This window comes from Mustela putorius, unplaced genomic scaffold (genome assembly GCF_011764305.1).
Source record: "Mustela putorius furo isolate JIRA1106 unplaced genomic scaffold, ASM1176430v1.1 tig00000174_pilon_pilon_pilon, whole genome shotgun sequence".
In the NCBI taxonomy this organism is placed as follows: Eukaryota; Metazoa; Chordata; class Mammalia; order Carnivora; family Mustelidae; genus Mustela; species Mustela putorius.
This window is the reverse complement of record NW_025421304.1, coordinates 32,064,110-32,080,621: the sequence shown is the minus strand read 5'-3', so window position 1 is coordinate 32,080,621 and position 16,512 is coordinate 32,064,110. Positions and strand designations below refer to the sequence as shown.

The following is a 16,512-nucleotide window of genomic DNA, read 5'->3' as shown; positions in this document are numbered from 1 at the left end:
GCTGTACTTGTGACTGCTTGGTTTTTTTGTTTTGTTTTGTTTTGTTTTGTTTTTGTTTTTTTAGATTAATTATTTATTTATTGACGGACAGAGATCACAAGTAGGCAGAAGAGATAGGCAGAGAGAGAGGAGGAAGCAGGCTCCCCATTGAGCAGAGAGCCCGATGTTCTGATGTGGGGCTCGATCCCAAGACCCTGGGACCATGACCTGAGACGAAGGCAGAGACTTTAACCCACTGAGGCACCCAAGCACCTCTGTGACCGCTTGTTATGAAGGCGAATTCGGCTGACCCAGGATGATCTCAGGAAGACCAGAGGGTGCCTGAGAGGCCTCACTGCTGGCTGCCCGCTACCTGCCCTAGTCCCTTCCCTGTGCACCCGCATGACCCAGACCACCTTCTGGAAGTTTCCTGGTCTTAGCCCCTGAGGGATGCAGATTGAGAAGCTCTGTTTGTACTCCTGACTTCCTGCTCCAGCTCCTCTCACCACTGGCTGTCTCCGTGCTCCTGCTCACACCCTCCCCTAGGGTCCCCACGCCTGCTCCTGCATGTCCCTCCTGTGTCCTTTGTGATTATCTGAGCGGGGGTGTGTCATGGCCCCTTCTCCCTCCGCTCCCTACAGTGGTGAGAGAGGCCATGTGGGCAGGTGAAGGCTGGGAGGGGCTGTCATTAGGGTCTGGAAAGCACCGCCAGCCCCGTCTGCACACTGTGGAGTCGCTTTGCTGGTTGGAGGTGGGAGTGTGGTCCGGGACCATGGAACCGGGACATGCATAGCAGCCACAATTTTTACTGTGATTGCAACCAGGAGAAACATAGAAACTCAGCTTTGACTCATCATAGCAGAAAAGGAATTAATCAAAAAGACATGACTTAAAAATGAACAAAGAATGTGAATCCACTGCTCTCCAAAGAAGCTATCCAAATGGCCAGCAAGCACAGCATCCCTACTCATTAGGAAATCCACATCTAGCTCCCATTAGGGCAGCTGTTACCAAAGAAACAGACAATACAATGTGGATGAGGCCTTGGACCAGTTGGAGCCCTTACAGGCTGCTGGGGGGAGCAGGAAATGGGCAGCCACTCTGGAAAACAGTTTGGTGAATCCTCGAAAAGTTCAGAGAAGCTACTATTTGACCCAGCAATTCTTCTCCTAGGTCTGTACCCACGAGCACCACGAACAAGTACTCAAATCCTTCTACACAAAGTTCACAGCAGCATCACTGCCAACAGCAAAACGGCGGAAACCAGTCAAATATGCTGCAGAACGTGATTCAGCCATTAAAAAGAATGAAGAACAGATACAGGCTACAAGGCAGATGAAGCTTGAAAATCCTATTTTAAGTGAAAGACGCTAGTCACAGGGGTTCACATACCATACGACTCCATTCAGAAGAAATACTCAGAATGAATAAACCCACAGAAACAAAGCACATACTGGGGGGTGCCAGGGGCGACAGGAGAATGGGGGAGTAACTGCTCCATGGGTCTGGGTTTTATTTTGGAAACAAAATGTTTTGGAACTTAGCAGTGGTGGTCTCACGACATGGTGATTGGACTTGATGCCCCAAATCGGTTACCTTCATGTTATATGAATTTCACTTTAATTTTAAGAAAAGGCCTGGTCCCAGAATCCTGGAGAGAGCCAGAGACCCAGGCCCCAAATTCTGCTGCAAAGTCAGGCCAGGTAGACACTTACACCACTGCTGCCAGACCCTGGCAACACGTCTGTGGCAACCCCAGCCTGGCCCTCCAGAGCCGGGGCACCAGCTTCCCACCCAGAAGCAGCCTCCCCTGGCGGCCCGCCCTTTCCCTCACCCATGCGTTTCCCTGTGCCACCGCGGGGTTTGTGAGTGCAGGTGGTGGTGACCGGGTCCTACCTGAGAAGTCGAGCCCAGCTTCCTCATCCGGAGGCGAGGTGGAGAATGGAGCGATTGTCCGTATCAGTCCGCAGCTCAGCAGCACCGGCGTCACCAGTGAACTTGGTGGAAAAAGCAAATTCTCAGCTGCCCCCAACAGACAGAATGGTGAGGGTGAGGCCAGGGCTGGGGGCCTTTTTTTTTTTTTTTTCCCCCCGCAAGATCTCCAGCTACTTCGGACTCGAGAACCACGGGCAGAGGTGGAGAGTTTGAGCCTAAATTGAGACAAAATTGAGATCACCTGAACATCAGGACAGGCTCCACCACTTACTGTGTTCTTTTGGGCAAATTACTTAAAACACACACACACACACACACACACACACCACCACCACCACCACCACCACCACCCCCGTCTGCCTGGAGCTGTCTGGGTCTTAGAACAGTCCCTGTCCCACCTGCTGGGAAACTCCTGGGTCCCAGGTCTCCCTAATACATCTCTCTACCTCGTGTACTTCGCCTGTAAAATGAGGATAATAGGGGCACCTGGGTGGCTCTCTGGGTTAAGCGTCTACCTTTGGCTCAGGTCATGACCTCAGTCAGGGTCCTGGGATCGAGCCCCATGTCAGAGCTCCCTACTCAGTGGCGAGTCTGCTTCTGCCTCTCCCTGTGCCCCTCCTCCCACTCCAGCATGCTCGTGTGCACTCTCAAATAAATACATAAGCTTTATTAAATTTAAAAAAATGAGGATAATTAATTGAGTTGGTACACTAATGTGTCTGGACCAGAGCCCGAGACCGGTATACACGGATGAACGTCAGCTCAGTCCTGAGCTCATGCCCTAATTTTTTCTATTCCTTCATCCACAGAACACCATCTAAACCTCACTTGCTAACAAATTTGTGAAATAAGTCTAAAGCCTGGTGGCTAGTAAATGCTCAGTAAGTCTTAAGCTCATTTTTCTTCTTCTTCGCTATTAGCAAAGGTTATCTAGCCACAGTGAAGACCAGGTTTCAAGCAGTCACCAGAGCAAACAATTAGAACCATCCCAGCTGGGGTGTTTGGATGGCTCAGTCCATTAAGCGTCTGCCTTCAGCTCAGACCATGATCCCAGGGTCCTGGGATCGAGTCCCACATTGGGCTCCCTGCTTGGCAGGAGGCCTGCTTCTCCCTCTCCTACTCCCTTTGCTCATGTTCCCTCTCTTGCCTCTCCTTGTCAAATAAATAAATAAAATCCTGAAAAAAAAAAAAAAAAAAAAGAACTACCCAGCTACTCACACTGGCCCTGCGGAATTCTAAGTATCAGTACAATAAGCCCCATCTCACACTCTTCCCTCCCCAGGCCTCTGGTCTCAGATATCCTCCCCCGGTCACTTTGCCAAATTTTGGCCAATATAAATAAGCAAAGTCTCAGGGTGCCTGGGTGGCTCAGTTGTTAAGTGTCTGCCTTCAGCTCAGGTCATGGTCCCAGAGTCCTGGGATCAAGGCCGCATAGGGCTCCCTCCCTGTGGGAAGCCTGCTTCTCCCTCTCTCACACCCCCTGCTTGTGTTCCCTCTCTGGCTGTGTCTCTCTCTGTCAATTAAATAAATTAAAAAGGAAAAAAACTAGCAAATTCTCTTGGTTCTTTTGGTGATCCAATGTCCTCCTTTTGGATTTGGAGTCATCAGCCCCTTGGGGCCTGACTTGTTATTTCGGTCCAGCGAAAACAGGGGCTGATGGGGTAGGTCAGCTCAAGGTGATTCGGGGCTCTATTGTTTAAAGAAACGCTAGCTGCTGGCCGCCCCTCAGCCCCACAGCACACTAACCGTGAGGGAGGGCAAGAAACCCCAGCGACACACATGCCCAGGGAAGGGGTATGGTTTTGGCAAGTAGCCAGCAAGTTTCTGGTTCCGGGATGTTCAGAATGACCAAAAGGCAGCTGCTGCTGACCAGAGAGGCTCCATCGGGGTGCGTGTGTTTGTAAGGGGTGCTTAAGTCTCCCACCTTCCCGAAGAGCCCCGCTCTGATGGCCTCTGCCCTCCACTCTCCATTCCTTCCCAGTTAGAGACCAGGCAAGGGTATGAGGTCACCCAATGGCGTCATTTTCTAGCCATTGATCAAGTTGTTTTCCCACTCACTCATTCTTGTAGGTGCAAGATATAAAAATTCCCTGGTTTTCTAACCATGCCTTGAGCAGAGAATTTGGACTTGTGTTCCATGAATCAGGCACTCACAGCCTGGGGGAATGCAAGAGGGGGTGTCCCTTTGTAAGAGAAGAATATGGAGCAAAAACCTCACCTGTTTCTGATGCTTGGCCCCTATAATAGTTAATATTATGTTTCAATGTCAGCCACAAGGTGGTCAGCCAGAGACTTGGCCAAACATTATTTGGAGTGAGTCTGTGAAAGTGTTTTTGGATGAGATCAACATTTGAAGGGGCTGACTAAGTAAAACAGATTGCCCTCCCCAGTGTGGGTGGGCCTCATCTAATCAGTTGAGGGCTTGACTAGAACAGAAAGGTTTATCTTCCCAAGAGTAAGAGGGAACTTTTCCTGTTTGACTGCCATTGAGCTGGGACACCCATTTTTGTTTTTGTTTTTGTTTTTGTTTTTCCTGCCTTCAGACTTGAACTGAAACTTTGACTCTTCCTAGGTCTCAGACCTGCTGGTCTTCAGACTGGAACTATGCCACTGGCTCTCGTGGGTCTCTAGTTTGCTGACTAAAGATCTTGAGACTTGTCAGCCAATTCCTTAGAATAAATCTCTTTCTGTATATGCCACCTATTGGTTCTGTTTCTCTGGAGAATCTTGACTAATACAGCCCCTGAGTGGGGGTGGGGCCAAGCCATGCCCCCAGGCTTATCTGCTCTGGGCTGCAGGTGGCAGGTGCCCAGGAAGATGCCTATTACACATGTGGACAAGGTTTGCCATTGATGGTGAACTTCCCAGATATTCCACTAGCACCCTTGTTATCATTAGCCCATAACTGGCAATCTGGGGGCCACTGAGTGGTTTTTCCCATGTGACCCAAAGCTGGGTCCTGTGATGGAGGCCCCAGGAGGGTGTTGCAGGTTTCTGCATTCTCTCCTTTCTGGGCAATCACATCTCACTCGGTATTCCCAATTTTAGGAGATGATGTTTAACCCAAATAGAATGGAAAGCTTATCTGAATGTTCTGCCTTCTATCTGGGGCAGAGCAGGCATTTCTGTCTGTGCCCTGTGTGGTAGACATGGGTGTGATTTTCTGTCCCCTCTGGATATTGCAAATGTGAACGTGACCACAGGTATAAAGATATGCCAAGGGAAAAGATGCAGGAAGCTAGACAAGATGCAGATGTGAGCGTTTGCCTTGGCACACAGGGCATTTGTGTGATGTGTCCTTGAGGGGATGAATCAGGACCACAGATGAGAAAGAAAAGCCAAGGTGACAACCTGCCCACTTTCATCCAATTAAACACTAGGTCTGGATCGTCAGTGCCTTGGGGACACTGTCGCCAGTCTCCTGTTCTCCCCGGAAGCAAGCAGGGGCTGGGTGAGGGCTCTCGGCGCTCATGTGGCATGAAGTCTGGAGAAAGGGGGAAGAAGGCTCACAGTCGCTTCCGTCTGGGCAGCCACAGTGGACCACGGATGATGGGATCACAGATTGAGGAAGAAAGGGATTGGGGTCAGGGAGGGGCCCTGAAGTCACCAGTGAAACTCTGGGGTCTGATCCAAACCCCAAACAAAAAACAGAATTGATTTAATGGACTCTCATCTACATATTCCGTGGACATCAGCGGGTGCCTGCTGAGTGCCAGGCCCTGAGCACAGAATGGGGTGTGCAGTGAACCGGCGCCCCGCTCTCTGCCATGGGCACAGCACTGCTCTCTCAAGTGGGGACCAACCACCAAAGGACAGAAGCCCAGACACGGGACAATCTGTGGTGACAGTGCACTGACGCCGCCTCACTGAGTGTCTCGGCCCTCCCCTGTGTGGGTTCAGTGGACTCTTACCTCCCGCTCTGACAGAAGGCAGCAGGGAGTCCATTCCCCAGCCCAGGCCAGCTGCTGCCTTTGCTTCTCACTCACAGCCACCCTGGCCAGCTCTGCCGCGGCCAGCACCCACCCCCTGGGCTTATCACGCAGGCGGGGGCGCGGGGGCCACCAGCCGGCAGGCAAAACAGGCAGCAAGAGGACATTCGAGAATTGACTCTGCCAGCTAGGTGTCTGTTCAGAGGACACAGAGATCACGGATATTTTCCCTCCGGCCTTCTGACGGTACCACCCCCAATTCCAGGGCACGGGCGATGGGGTGGATCCCATCGTGGGTTTGGGGTGGAAGGAGCTCAGACAGGGCTGCCCAGTGCCAGGGCGGTGCTCTGCCTCACGGCCTCTTACGGAGCCGTACCCAGGGCTTCGGAGCGGAGGAGCAGGGAAGGGCGAGCCTGGATGCCAGGGGGGCCTGTGTGCACTTGGGCCCTTTCAATGCAGCACCCCCCTCCTCAGGCTCTGACCTTCTCTCCTGTTCTCTCTTCAGACTTCACCATGGCTGGAGAGGCCAGGCCGGGCCCTGCCCAGCAGGGCGAGAAGAGGCATCAGGGCACAGCCTGGTGAGTCTGTCTGGGGCTGCCTGCAGCCTGCAGGGGAAGCAGGCCACTGGCTGTCTTGTCCAATGCTCTGGGTTCCCCTGAGATCAAAAGATCCCCAGGAGGCCAGCTCTGCCTACTCACTGTGGCACCTGCAAGTCTCTTCTCCCTTGGCCTCGGGTTTTGTCTGTAAACTGAGGGAGATGACACCGTTCATTCCCAGGGCCTTCATCACTGATGTCACCCAGCACCATCCTGCTGACAGAGGCTGGGTACCCCTTCTCCCACCTGGAGCCGGGGCGAGTGGGTCCTCCCCGGAGAGTCCCACCTGCCTGGGGCCTGGGGGATTCTTCCAGCTAGAGATGTTTGGGAAGTCACAAATGGGAACATGGCCTGGACGAAACCTTGTCCCTAACCTGGGAACCTTAAAGAAAATGTTAAGAACTCTTGAAACATTTTCAGAAAGGAGCGCCCCACATTTTGCCAGCCCGCGTGCCATTTTCACCCGCACAAGGCAAGCGTGTCCCTGAGCTGGGCATCTATGGTGGCCTCGCTCAGCTCCTGGCCCTCCTGTGAGCAGTGGGGGTGGGTAGGGGGTTCCCACCTTGTGGTGGAAGAGGCTGTGGGCCAGGGGGTTGCTGTTAGGAACCATGCTGTGTAAATGCCCTGTGCCTTCTGGGTTTCGCCCTGCCTCGTCTTCCCGGAAAGGAGATGGCAGGGATGGGCTGGGCGCTGCTCCCAGAAGTCTCTGCACCTTCAGCTTGACCTTGACATAGAAGAGGCCCAACCTCTCCCTGCCAGCACCCGCCTGGGCGTGTGTGTCACCCTGTGAGTGTGCCAGTGTGGGTGGTTTTGCCACTGCTTTTGTTTTGGGCGGATGAGCAGGTGTCTGGTGCTGGGTAATGAGCGGTTTTTGAACTTGGCCTGTCTTCAGTGATAGGGAGCTGCCTACGTGCTCTGTTGGCTAGATTGTGTCTTGTGGGAGACTCTAGGGGTTTCATAATGCTCTGTCCCCAGGGGGCACTCCAGGAGGGAGGATGAAGCCTTTTGTGGGTGGGCAGTAGTGGCTGTGGCTTGGGCCCCTGGGATAGTGCCCAGAGGAAGGGCAGGGTGGGGATGGGGTTCTGGTGGCCGCTGAACTGCGGGATGTCCTCCCCGTGAGAAGGCGTCAAGTCCAGGGCGGGCGAGAGGCAAGGCCACAGAATCAGGGCGCAGGCTTCAGCCGAGGCTGATTGCTGAGGGGGTGGGGTGCCGTGGAATGAGGATGAGAAGCAGGACCCCCCCCTTCCTCAGGCCCAGGGGGACCCTCTGCCTGCAGCCTGACCCCTAAGTCCCAAACCGATCCTGCCCCGTCTCCACTCGGGAGCTCTCAAGTCTGTGCTAAGCAGTCAGTGAAGCACCATTCCTGTACCATCCATTCGTAGCTACTTCAAAATGTCATTTTAGGGAAAAATGCGGGGTGGGGGGTGCCGGGGGGGGATAAAAAGAAAATTAGAAGGGTCTGCATTGGCCGGGAATCGAACCCGGGCCTCCCGCGTGGCAGGCGAGAATTCTACCACTGAACCACCAATGCTGCGCTGACAGGGATGCTGCCACAGAGACCCAGAGGGTCCATAGAGGCCGCCTCCGCCTCTGCGCTCCGCCGAGGTTTCCGGCCTCTCTAGGGGGTGGGTCGGGGGACCCGCCGGCCAACCTAAGGGGATCCGGGCCAGTGAAAATTCTCTCGGAGCAGTGGCGCCCAGCTGAGACGCACCAGCTTCAGGTTGGCCCTAGCCCCCAAGCCCCGCCCGCTAGCAACCCCTCCCCCGCTCCCCGCCCCCGCCCCTCGCCGCCGGGCTGCCGGTTTCTGGCACCCCGCCGGGGACCCCCCGCCCCTACCGCGACCCCCGGGGGCTGGGTGCGCCTCTCCCGACGCTTTCCTTCCTCCAAAGGCGGGCCTTCCACCACCGGAATCAGCATCTCTGCCGCTTCCAGGCCGCCCCTCCAGACCCCCTGATGCCAGAAAGCAGGGGCGGGGGTGGTCGGAACTCGCACCCACAGGCCTGGGGGTGGGGGGAGCCAGGATGAAAGGGAAGGGGTCCCCTGAACGTCCCCCATTCCGACCTGGTGGCTCTATTGGCCTCGCCCCTCGTGGGCTGGGCCTGAGCTGGGGTCGTGGGCGCACAGCACCTGAAATTTGTTTTAGAAACTGTGCTGCCCCCGCTCACATCCCCTCCCCTCGTCACGCCTCCGGCTCCAGGCGCAGGGGCTCCTGCAGCTGTGTCCCCACAGAGCATCGCTGCCCAGGCCGCGACCCAGCTGTCCCTTTGTACCCATCTCCCCATCCCTCCTAGGCAACAGTTGGCTCCCTGGAGATCTTAGGACACCGGAGACACAGGCAGTGAGAGTCTGGGACCTTCCAAACTCCTCTCTCTCCGCAGGCGTAGAGCAAAGAGGAAGGTGGCCTGGCCACAGCCCTTACGACTGCCTGGCTGGCTCTGCCAGAGCTGGGTTGCATCCTGGCCATCCCCACGCAAGGATTAAGGGCTCTCACGCAACCACCGTGGCTTTGGGCCCTGACTTCACTCCTCCCTTTCATCCTTTGCCAGACTTAAGTTCCAGAACGTCAGCTGTTCCTGGGGCAGGCAGAGGAACCTTTGGAGGGCTCCTGTCTGGCTGGCCAGAAGGCTGCAGGCAATTGTCTCCCCCGTCACCTGGAACGTGACCCTTGTCAGAGGCCAGACATGGGGAAGCTGTGGTCCCCCAAAATGACCTTGGTTAAGTCCCTCAGGGCTCTTTTGGTGGAAAATCCTGGGGTTCTAAGGAAAACCTGCATGCCTCAGTTTCTTCAAGCTAAACTGGGGTCTAGGCGAGGACTCTGGCCATGGAGAGAGAGCCCGTCTCCATTTGTCTCTGTTGCAGCAGGAATAACTATGACCTGGGCTACAAGCTATACAGGGAAGGTGTCCCCTACAGGTCAGTGAGTCTTAACCCTCGGTCCTCTGGGTAAACGGGTGGGCTGCTTGGCCTGACTCCCTCTGTTCTGTGCCGGTAGGGTGTATGAGTACCAAAGGATCCCTCCGCTCATCCATCGTGTGCCTGTCAAGATCCGGAGGACCCAGGTGGGCTTGGGGGTCAAGAGCAGCTTCAGTCCCCACAAGGGCACCAGAAAGAGCCACCTGCCCCGAGAGCAGATAAAGCGTGAGTGAGGGGGGACAGCCCTCACCTGCAAGGCTAGGGAAGAGCTGGGCGGACCTCAGCATTGAGGGCAGGCGGGGGAGCCCAGGCAGCAGAGTCCTCTGTCCTCCCGGCCTGGTGGGCATCAGCTCTGGCCCCTCTCCAAACAGTCCAGACTGAGGAGCTGCACTCCATCAGGGGCGAGCTGAGCCAGATCAAAGCCCAGGTGGACCGTCTCCTGGAGAATCTGGAATGCATGGACCAGCAGAGGGACCAGCTTCCGGGTGGAACACCAACTGTGGACCCAGGCCACATTCCCAGTGAGCTCCAGCTTTTCCCGCGGCTGAAGGTCCCGGGGCACCTCGGATCGTGCCCCGAGGCTTTCCCTCTGCGGGGGCTCCTTCCTGCCTTCCTTCCCCCCACTCCCACTGGTTGTTCCTATGGCTGGAAGGCCTGTGGCTTCTAGGTTGTTCTGTGAGCCTCCCCGACCCCCACCCTCCCATCCACTCTCCAGCTCTCTGGAGGCAGAGCAGTGTCCCAGCCCCTCCCCATCCTGTCCTTTCAAGCCCTAGGCACCCTTGCTCAGGGCTGGGCACCAAGGGGGCCTCTCTGAGGTCAGCTGGGGCCTCCCAACCTGGCCATTAACTGGTGACTCCCCCTGCACAGGGTCAGAGGACAGTGAAGAAACCAAGGGCCCAGGCAGTAAGGGTTCCTCATGCAGAATCACTGACCCCCAGCAGGAGCCCAGGGGCCAGAGCGCCCATCCGGAATCAGACAGCGATGAGGACAGCGCAGACCCGGAGGAGGCGGTGAGTGGCGCGGCACTTCCCCTCATCCTCACCCTCCTAGCATTTGGCTCCTTGTGGCCTCCCTGTGAACAAGGGGGAGACATACGTCCCTGAGGAGCCTACAGTGGGGGTTGAGAGGAGACCTGGGACAGGTGCCCCATGCGACCCCCAGGAGATGGGGCCTGTACTGCTTGTTTTCCCTTCTCAACTCGGGCTGGGTGAACTCAGGGCACTAGGGGCTGCTTGTGGCCTGACATAGCACCCTCTCCTGGAAGCTGGGGGGCGGGCTTTGAGCACTACACCGTGTCATAGGTATGCCTCATGGCCCCAGACCCCTTGTCTGAGGGCCTGGAACCAGTTAAAACCCATTTCTGCCTCTTTTCCTGCCCTGCCCCCACATCTTGTGGGGTACCATGCTCCCCGGGGGAGCTGTGGCACTTGGGACGTCATTGGAAGGAGACCATCAGAACCTGGATCTGATAACAGCCCTCTGGGTAGCATTAAAGGGCCCGAATGTTCCTGTCTTACCATGTCCTGCTCCCTGATTGGAGGTCCCTGCAGCAGGCCAAGCCCCATGTTTGTTGGGGCCATCTCCGCAAGGTCTGGGATGCTGAGGGGCCGGCAGTTAACGATGCTTCCTGCCTCCACCTATCTGGCCCTGTCCCCTGGACCTCTGAGCTCTGAAGGGCCCTTCCCACTGCCCAGGCCTACAGGAAGGGGCTACTTTGGTGGTTCTGGGTTTCTAGGCCTCAGGAAGAATCCGGAGTGGCCCTGAGCTGCCGAAGCTGCCGAGAAACAGACATGGGGCTGAGGGAAGAGGTTAGCAGGCCTATTTCTTAGGCATTCCATGTCCCTCAGCCCTCCTGGCCAGAGTCCTGCTTCTGTTTTTCCTACAGGGGAAGAACCATGCATCAGACCTGGAGGGCAGCCAGTAGAAGGGTGGAACCCCTCCGGGCTCCTTCCCAAGTGGCTCCTTTGCTTGCCTCGTGTGGATTCCTGAAAGCCTCTCGAAGGAGACTGTGCCGCCAGAGGCACCTGTTCTAGAATGAGCACAGTGAAAGTGGAAGCAAGGCTCAGCCAGACCCGCCAGGAAGCCTCCCCCATTAATGGTGGCTTTTGCTTTGGAGGCCATGTTTCCAGACGATAGGGGCCAAGAGGGAGTCCTGCAACTGCCTTAGCACAAGCTCACTGCGCTCACGAAGCTGAGGCCGTCTTGCAAGGGGCAGCTGCCCAGTTCCCCCTTGGACACACGTCAGCTCCCGGGGACAGCAGGTACTGCGCTGGCTGCTCTTCCCATCCCCCTGCCGCTTCCCAGTGTGGCGCGTCCCGCAGTGGCCAGCCAGTGGTGCCCAGGAAACTCGTGTGCCTACAGTCCCCCTTCCAGTCTGAAAGGGAACTTTAAGTTCCTCAGCATGCGCCCCCACAAAGCCCCCTCTAGTTCCAGACTCCTCACCTACCCTATAAAGCCATCCTTCAGAATAGGGGTATCATTTTCACATCCTATTTCTATCTTGTCTCTTGCTGGTGTGATACTATGTACTTCAGATTGGCTCTGGAAATACTATTATGTCAAAAGGGCAGAAATAAAATTTGTATTTCTTTTCCCTTGGCCAGGGGTTCTTTGGTGTGGTCTCCAAGGCTTATTCTGGTCCTGGGGCTCCCTGAGGTCAGGCCTTCCTGGAGAAGCTGAGCCGGCCCCTGAGTCACACAAGTTCAGAAGCTCCTCCTAAGCCAGGGCACACAAAGGGGACCAGGCTGCCTGCCTTCTTCCTATTCAGACTTGGGCATAAACACACTGGGCTCAGCAGCCACACAGAAGAGCCCACTCTTGTGGTCACTCAGACCATCTCCACCACATGGAATAATGGCCAGGCTGTACCTGGTTTCCCAACACCCAGAAGCTCTTATCTCCTAGAAGTTCATCTGCCCTCCCCCAGGAGCCAAGACTGGATCACGGGCCCCAAATAATAAACCCAGCCGGGTGGGGCGCCTGGGTGGCTGAGTCGGTTAGACGTCGGACTCGTGATTATAGCTCAGGTCCTGATCTCAAGGTCACTAAGTTCACGCCCTGCATCAGGCTCCGTGCTCAGAATGGAGTCTGTGGGATTTTCTCTTCTGCCACACCCCTGACCCCCTTGCATGCACTTTCTCTAAATTAATAAATCTCAAAAAGAAAAAAAAGGAAAAAAAAAGAAAGCAAGCCAGCTTGGACCCCCACTTCTTCTTACCAGTAGTGGAGGAGGCCTCTAGCTTCCACCCAGGACCAAACCCCTTCCAGGGACCCAACCGAGTTGGGGTCTGGCCGAGCACCAAACCAGAGGCTGGAGAGAACACCCAGAGTGCTCCTGGGCCCATACAACCCTCCCTACTCTTGTCACACCTCACCAATGGCCAACTCTGATACTCAAGGGGCAGGTTCTCCTCCTCCAAGGCACATTTGCCCACACCAGCCCCCGCACCTTTCAGTTTCAGCCCGTCTCTTCTACTTATGTTGGTCTAAGGAACAGGGCACATTCAAGACAATGAGGTCCCAAGCCCTGATACCAAGGGTCCATTATTTGTCCAAAAGAGCCTTGCTCCTTTAAATTCACTACTGAGAAGAACCACAATAGAAGACTTTTCCAGATACAAAGGAGTTTGTTTTAGCTCAGATATAAATGAGAAGGCCCAGCCCTCTTGTCCATTCTCTCAAGAGCAGACCAGTTCTACAGAAGGGAGTCACCAGCTGGCCTGCATAGGGTCCATCCCTTACAAGACAAAAGCTCCAAGGCCAGTTTTCCAGGCAAGTCCGCCTGAAAAGTCCTTTCCAACTCGGGAGTCAGGCCGCATTAGCAAGTGTCTTCAACTGGGTCGTAGCTGGGAAGCACCAGCTCAAGCAGAAAAGTTTCTTTAATGGCAGTGTGTAAGAAATCCGTTCCAACACGGCTGTCCAGGGCATCGGTTCTGTGCACGCCGCCTCAGACCCGCCCTGGCCCTCCGAATTCTCAGCTCCGCTCAGTCTGGAAGCTGAGGGCACGGGTCCTTCGGAGGGCGGCGGCAGCTAGGTCCTCGCCGTCCGTCGTGGCTCGGGCTTCTGGTTCAGGACGGCGCGGCGGCGCCCCTCCGGCGCGCAGCCCGCACCAAGCACTGCTGCAAGACGGGGTAGAGGCGCTGGCAGCCCTCCAGGCCCAGACGCACTGCCTCGGCCCAGCTCTCGGTTGGGCCGCCCTCCCCGCTGCCCAGCAGCCCGGCCACCTGGTTGAGCACCGGCATGAGCGCCACGGTGAGGCCGGCGGCGGCGTGCTCCTCCTCGAGTCGCGTGGGGTCCAGCAGCCAGGTGGGCGCCGGCTCCGGCGTGCGGCTCAGGCCGCAGCCCACCACCAGGTCGTACATCTCGACGCCCGCGTCGGCCAGGGCGAGCGCGGCGGCCGTGAGCGCGGCGGCCAGCGCCGAGCCGCCGTCCTCGAGCAGCAGCGCCGACACCTCGAGCTGCGCGCGCGGGTAGCGGCCCAGGCGCACCGCCGGCTCCAGCGCCTCCTGCAGGGCCAGCGCCAGCTCGCGCTCCTCCCCGCCGCCCGGGGGCGCGCGGCGCCGGCGGCCCGCGAAGGGCGCGCGGCGGAAATCGCAGAGCAGGCGGCCGCGCAGGGCGGCCGGGGCCTCGCCGCCCGCTCCGGCCGGGCCGCCGCCGCGCTCGCTGCCCTCGGCCTGGCGCGGGCCGGACACGGCGCACAGCACCTTGGTGCCTCCCGCCTCCAGGTAGGCCGAGCCCTTGGCCTGGCTCAGCAGCCCGGCGCGCGCGTACACGGGCCGCAGCCGCGTCGGGTCGCGGGCGGCGGGCGCCTCATCCTCGTCGGCCGCGTACAGCTGCGGCGGCTGCGACTCCTCGGGCCCGCGGATGCGGCGGTGGTCCCCGGGCATGGCTGCGCCTACTGTGCGAGCCGCTTCCGCCCGCCGTCCCGGCCTCGCACGCGGGTTCTTCCGCCCGCTTAAAGCCGCGCGCCCGCGCGAGGGCTGTCGGGATAGCGGCGTGCGGCGCCGCACCGCCCCCTGCCGTCCTGGAGGGAGAATCCCGAGCGCGGCCAATCCCCGAGGCCGCTTCAAGGACCCCGGGATCTGGATGGACAAATGGATAGACAGCGGGGGCAGGCCTGCAGGAGTAGGACCCCGTCCGGCCTGGCTGGCCTCTAGCCTCTCGGGCCCGAGCAGTCCCAGGGTGTACAGTCTTCGTCCTTTCACTTGTGAAGGTTGTGATTATTTTTATCTTGCACTTGTTTGTGTGACTATCTCCTACGTGTTTCCCTAGGACTTCCCCAAGAGGGCTGGCTTTTTGTCTTGGTCATTCTTCCCATCCTCAGTGCCCTGGCTGGCATCGTGCTTGTTGATGGAACGGAGAGTACACACTGGATTGTGTACTCTTTGTACCCACGGGAGTCCTCACCTCGCATGTGCTTGGTGAAGCCAGGTCCTCAGCACCCTCACCCTCAGCGCTTCTCACCCCAAGGACAGCCCCTGGTGACAGCTAGCCTCACTGCTTCTTCCACCATAGACCCGCTTTCCCCCTCCTAACGTGTCAGCAGACCTAAGTGAACCAGGGCCCCATAGCCACCTGTTATACCCAGGGAACATGGAATCAGCCAGAGCCAGCACAAGCAACCAGTACCTTTACCTTTAACCTCCCCTGCACACAGTTTCCAAGCCCAGCTGTCTTCAGACCTGAGTGAAGGATTCAGGACCAGGCAGGTCCCAATCCTCACGGTCCATCTTTGGCTCAGAGGGATGGGGGCAGGCAACTAATGCACCTTAAGTTTGTCCCATACCAGAGAAAACCTTTGGTCTCACCCCCGAAGACTCATCAAAAGGGAAGGGAAGAAGTGGACTTCTTCAATGAACTGCTTCCAGTAACCCCATGGCCCATCTTCTATTCAATGATTAATCTCTCTCATCTCACCCTCAACTCCCCATTCTATGGGCCACCTCCTCCCAGCAGCCATTCCCCAAGTTCAGGAGTCTGGGGCTGGACTTGGTGAGGACCAGAGCCAGAAGCCAGCTGGAGCTGCAGGCTGCTACACAGGGGCTCCGGGGAGGCGGGCGGTTACGAGATCACATGGCATCATCAGGTATTGCACATAGTCCTTTTATTCTCTGCAGCACAAAGGACCCCTCCCTGTGGACCCAGACCCTCAGGCCCACAAGGAACTCTATCTACAGACACGAGCAGGACAGTGATAAATAGCAATCCTGGGGTAGTGGTTTCAGACGGATGGCGCTGGTGTGTAGGGCTCAGGGCAGAAATGTAACGTGGGCCAGGAGTCACAGGCCAGCTCCCAGGTGAGTGAGTTCGTTACTGCTGGGTTAGGAGCAGACAGGGCTGTTTAAAGGTCCCAAGATCCCAATGTCCTCGTGGCAGATGGAGAGCTGGCTGGACGGATCCGTTGGGTGAAGGACGGATGCCTCCCACTGGAAGCTTCCCCTCCCCCTCAGTTCTTCACATCTCCCAGGCGGAGCTGCGCAAAGGAAGTGGCCAGCTCCAGCGCCTCCTGCAGGCAGCCCACATTCTTGCCTGTGGCCTGAGCTGACACATCTTTGCCACCACCCTTGCCGTCCATCAGGCCGGACACCTGCTGCACCCACTCACTGGCTTTCAGGCCCCGGTTGGCTGCATTCTGGAAAACAGAAAGAAGTGGGAGTCAGGACAGAAGACGGGACTGAGGAAGACATGGAGAGGGGAGGAAATGAAAAAGGATGGGGGAATCCCTGAGCCCGACCCCCGCCCTTCCGGGTGCGGCTGCCAGGGCTGAGACGGATCCTACAGCTGGTGCCCAGCCCAGGTGAGGAGTTGCCAGGCCAGGTGTCAGCACAGTGGAACGTGTTCCCCGAGGAGACGGCCTGAGGGTAGGGGTGCTGGAGGAGGTGACAAACAAGGGCCAGGAGGACGGCTGTTTCTAACTGGTGGCACATGCACACAAGGGTCTTGGCAAACAACCGTGAGAAGAGCCAAGCTTCCAACACCATTCCCCGCCGGCACAGGGCTGCAGGGTGTTCTGACCTGGGGGACTTGACACAGGCACGTGATCTTGCCAGCTTCATTGTCCACTGTGAAGAGCATGGCAGAGGTCTGAGGGGAATGTGTCTTGAAGAGCTTCAAGGCTTCATTCAGGGCCTGTAGGAAAACCTGCTGTCAGGCCAGGCCTA

The 16,512-nt window shown here is 57.2% G+C and overlaps 2 protein-coding genes, 1 long non-coding RNA gene and 1 other non-coding gene across 6 annotated transcripts in view; 1 reads left to right on the top strand and 3 right to left on the bottom strand.

Moving 5' to 3' along the window:
* Positions 1 to 7,899: 7,899 nt before the first annotated feature.
* TRNAG-GCC lies at positions 7,900 to 7,970 on the bottom strand. The gene has a single exon. It is a non-coding gene; the product is annotated as a tRNA-Gly (tRNA).
* Positions 7,971 to 8,262: 292 nt separating this feature from the next.
* LOC101672890 lies at positions 8,263 to 11,945 on the top strand. The gene is made up of 5 exons (XR_001179728.2): positions 8,263 to 9,352; positions 9,432 to 9,577; positions 9,724 to 9,873; positions 10,220 to 10,362; positions 11,238 to 11,945. It is a non-coding gene; the product is annotated as a heterogeneous nuclear ribonucleoproteins C1/C2 (long non-coding RNA).
* Positions 11,946 to 12,958: 1,013 nt separating this feature from the next.
* Positions 12,959 to 14,314, bottom strand: EXOSC6 (exosome component 6). The gene has a single exon (XM_045076299.1). The coding sequence runs from the start codon at positions 14,236 to 14,238 to the stop codon at positions 13,420 to 13,422; it is 819 nt and encodes a 272-aa protein (XP_044932234.1). The 5' UTR covers positions 14,239 to 14,314; the 3' UTR covers positions 12,959 to 13,419.
* Positions 14,315 to 15,438: 1,124 nt separating this feature from the next.
* The window catches only part of AARS1 (alanyl-tRNA synthetase 1), a 28,483-nt gene continuing 27,409 nt past the window's right edge, over positions 15,439 to 16,512 (bottom strand). For all 3 annotated transcript variants that reach the window (XM_013057021.2, XM_004754023.2, XM_045076296.1), the window contains 2 exons: positions 16,367 to 16,480; positions 15,439 to 15,983 (listed from right to left, as the gene is read on the bottom strand). In XM_013057021.2, the coding sequence (XP_012912475.1) occupies positions 15,798 to 15,983; positions 16,367 to 16,480 (300 nt within the window). In that variant the 3' untranslated portion in view covers positions 15,439 to 15,797. The remainder of the gene's footprint in view (positions 15,984 to 16,366; positions 16,481 to 16,512) is intronic.

Excerpts from the sequence above, each read along its gene's own strand:
- EXOSC6 (XM_045076299.1), bottom strand. The coding sequence starts at position 14,238 with ATGCCCGGGGACCACCGCCGCATCCGCGGGCCCGAGGAGTCGCAGCCG.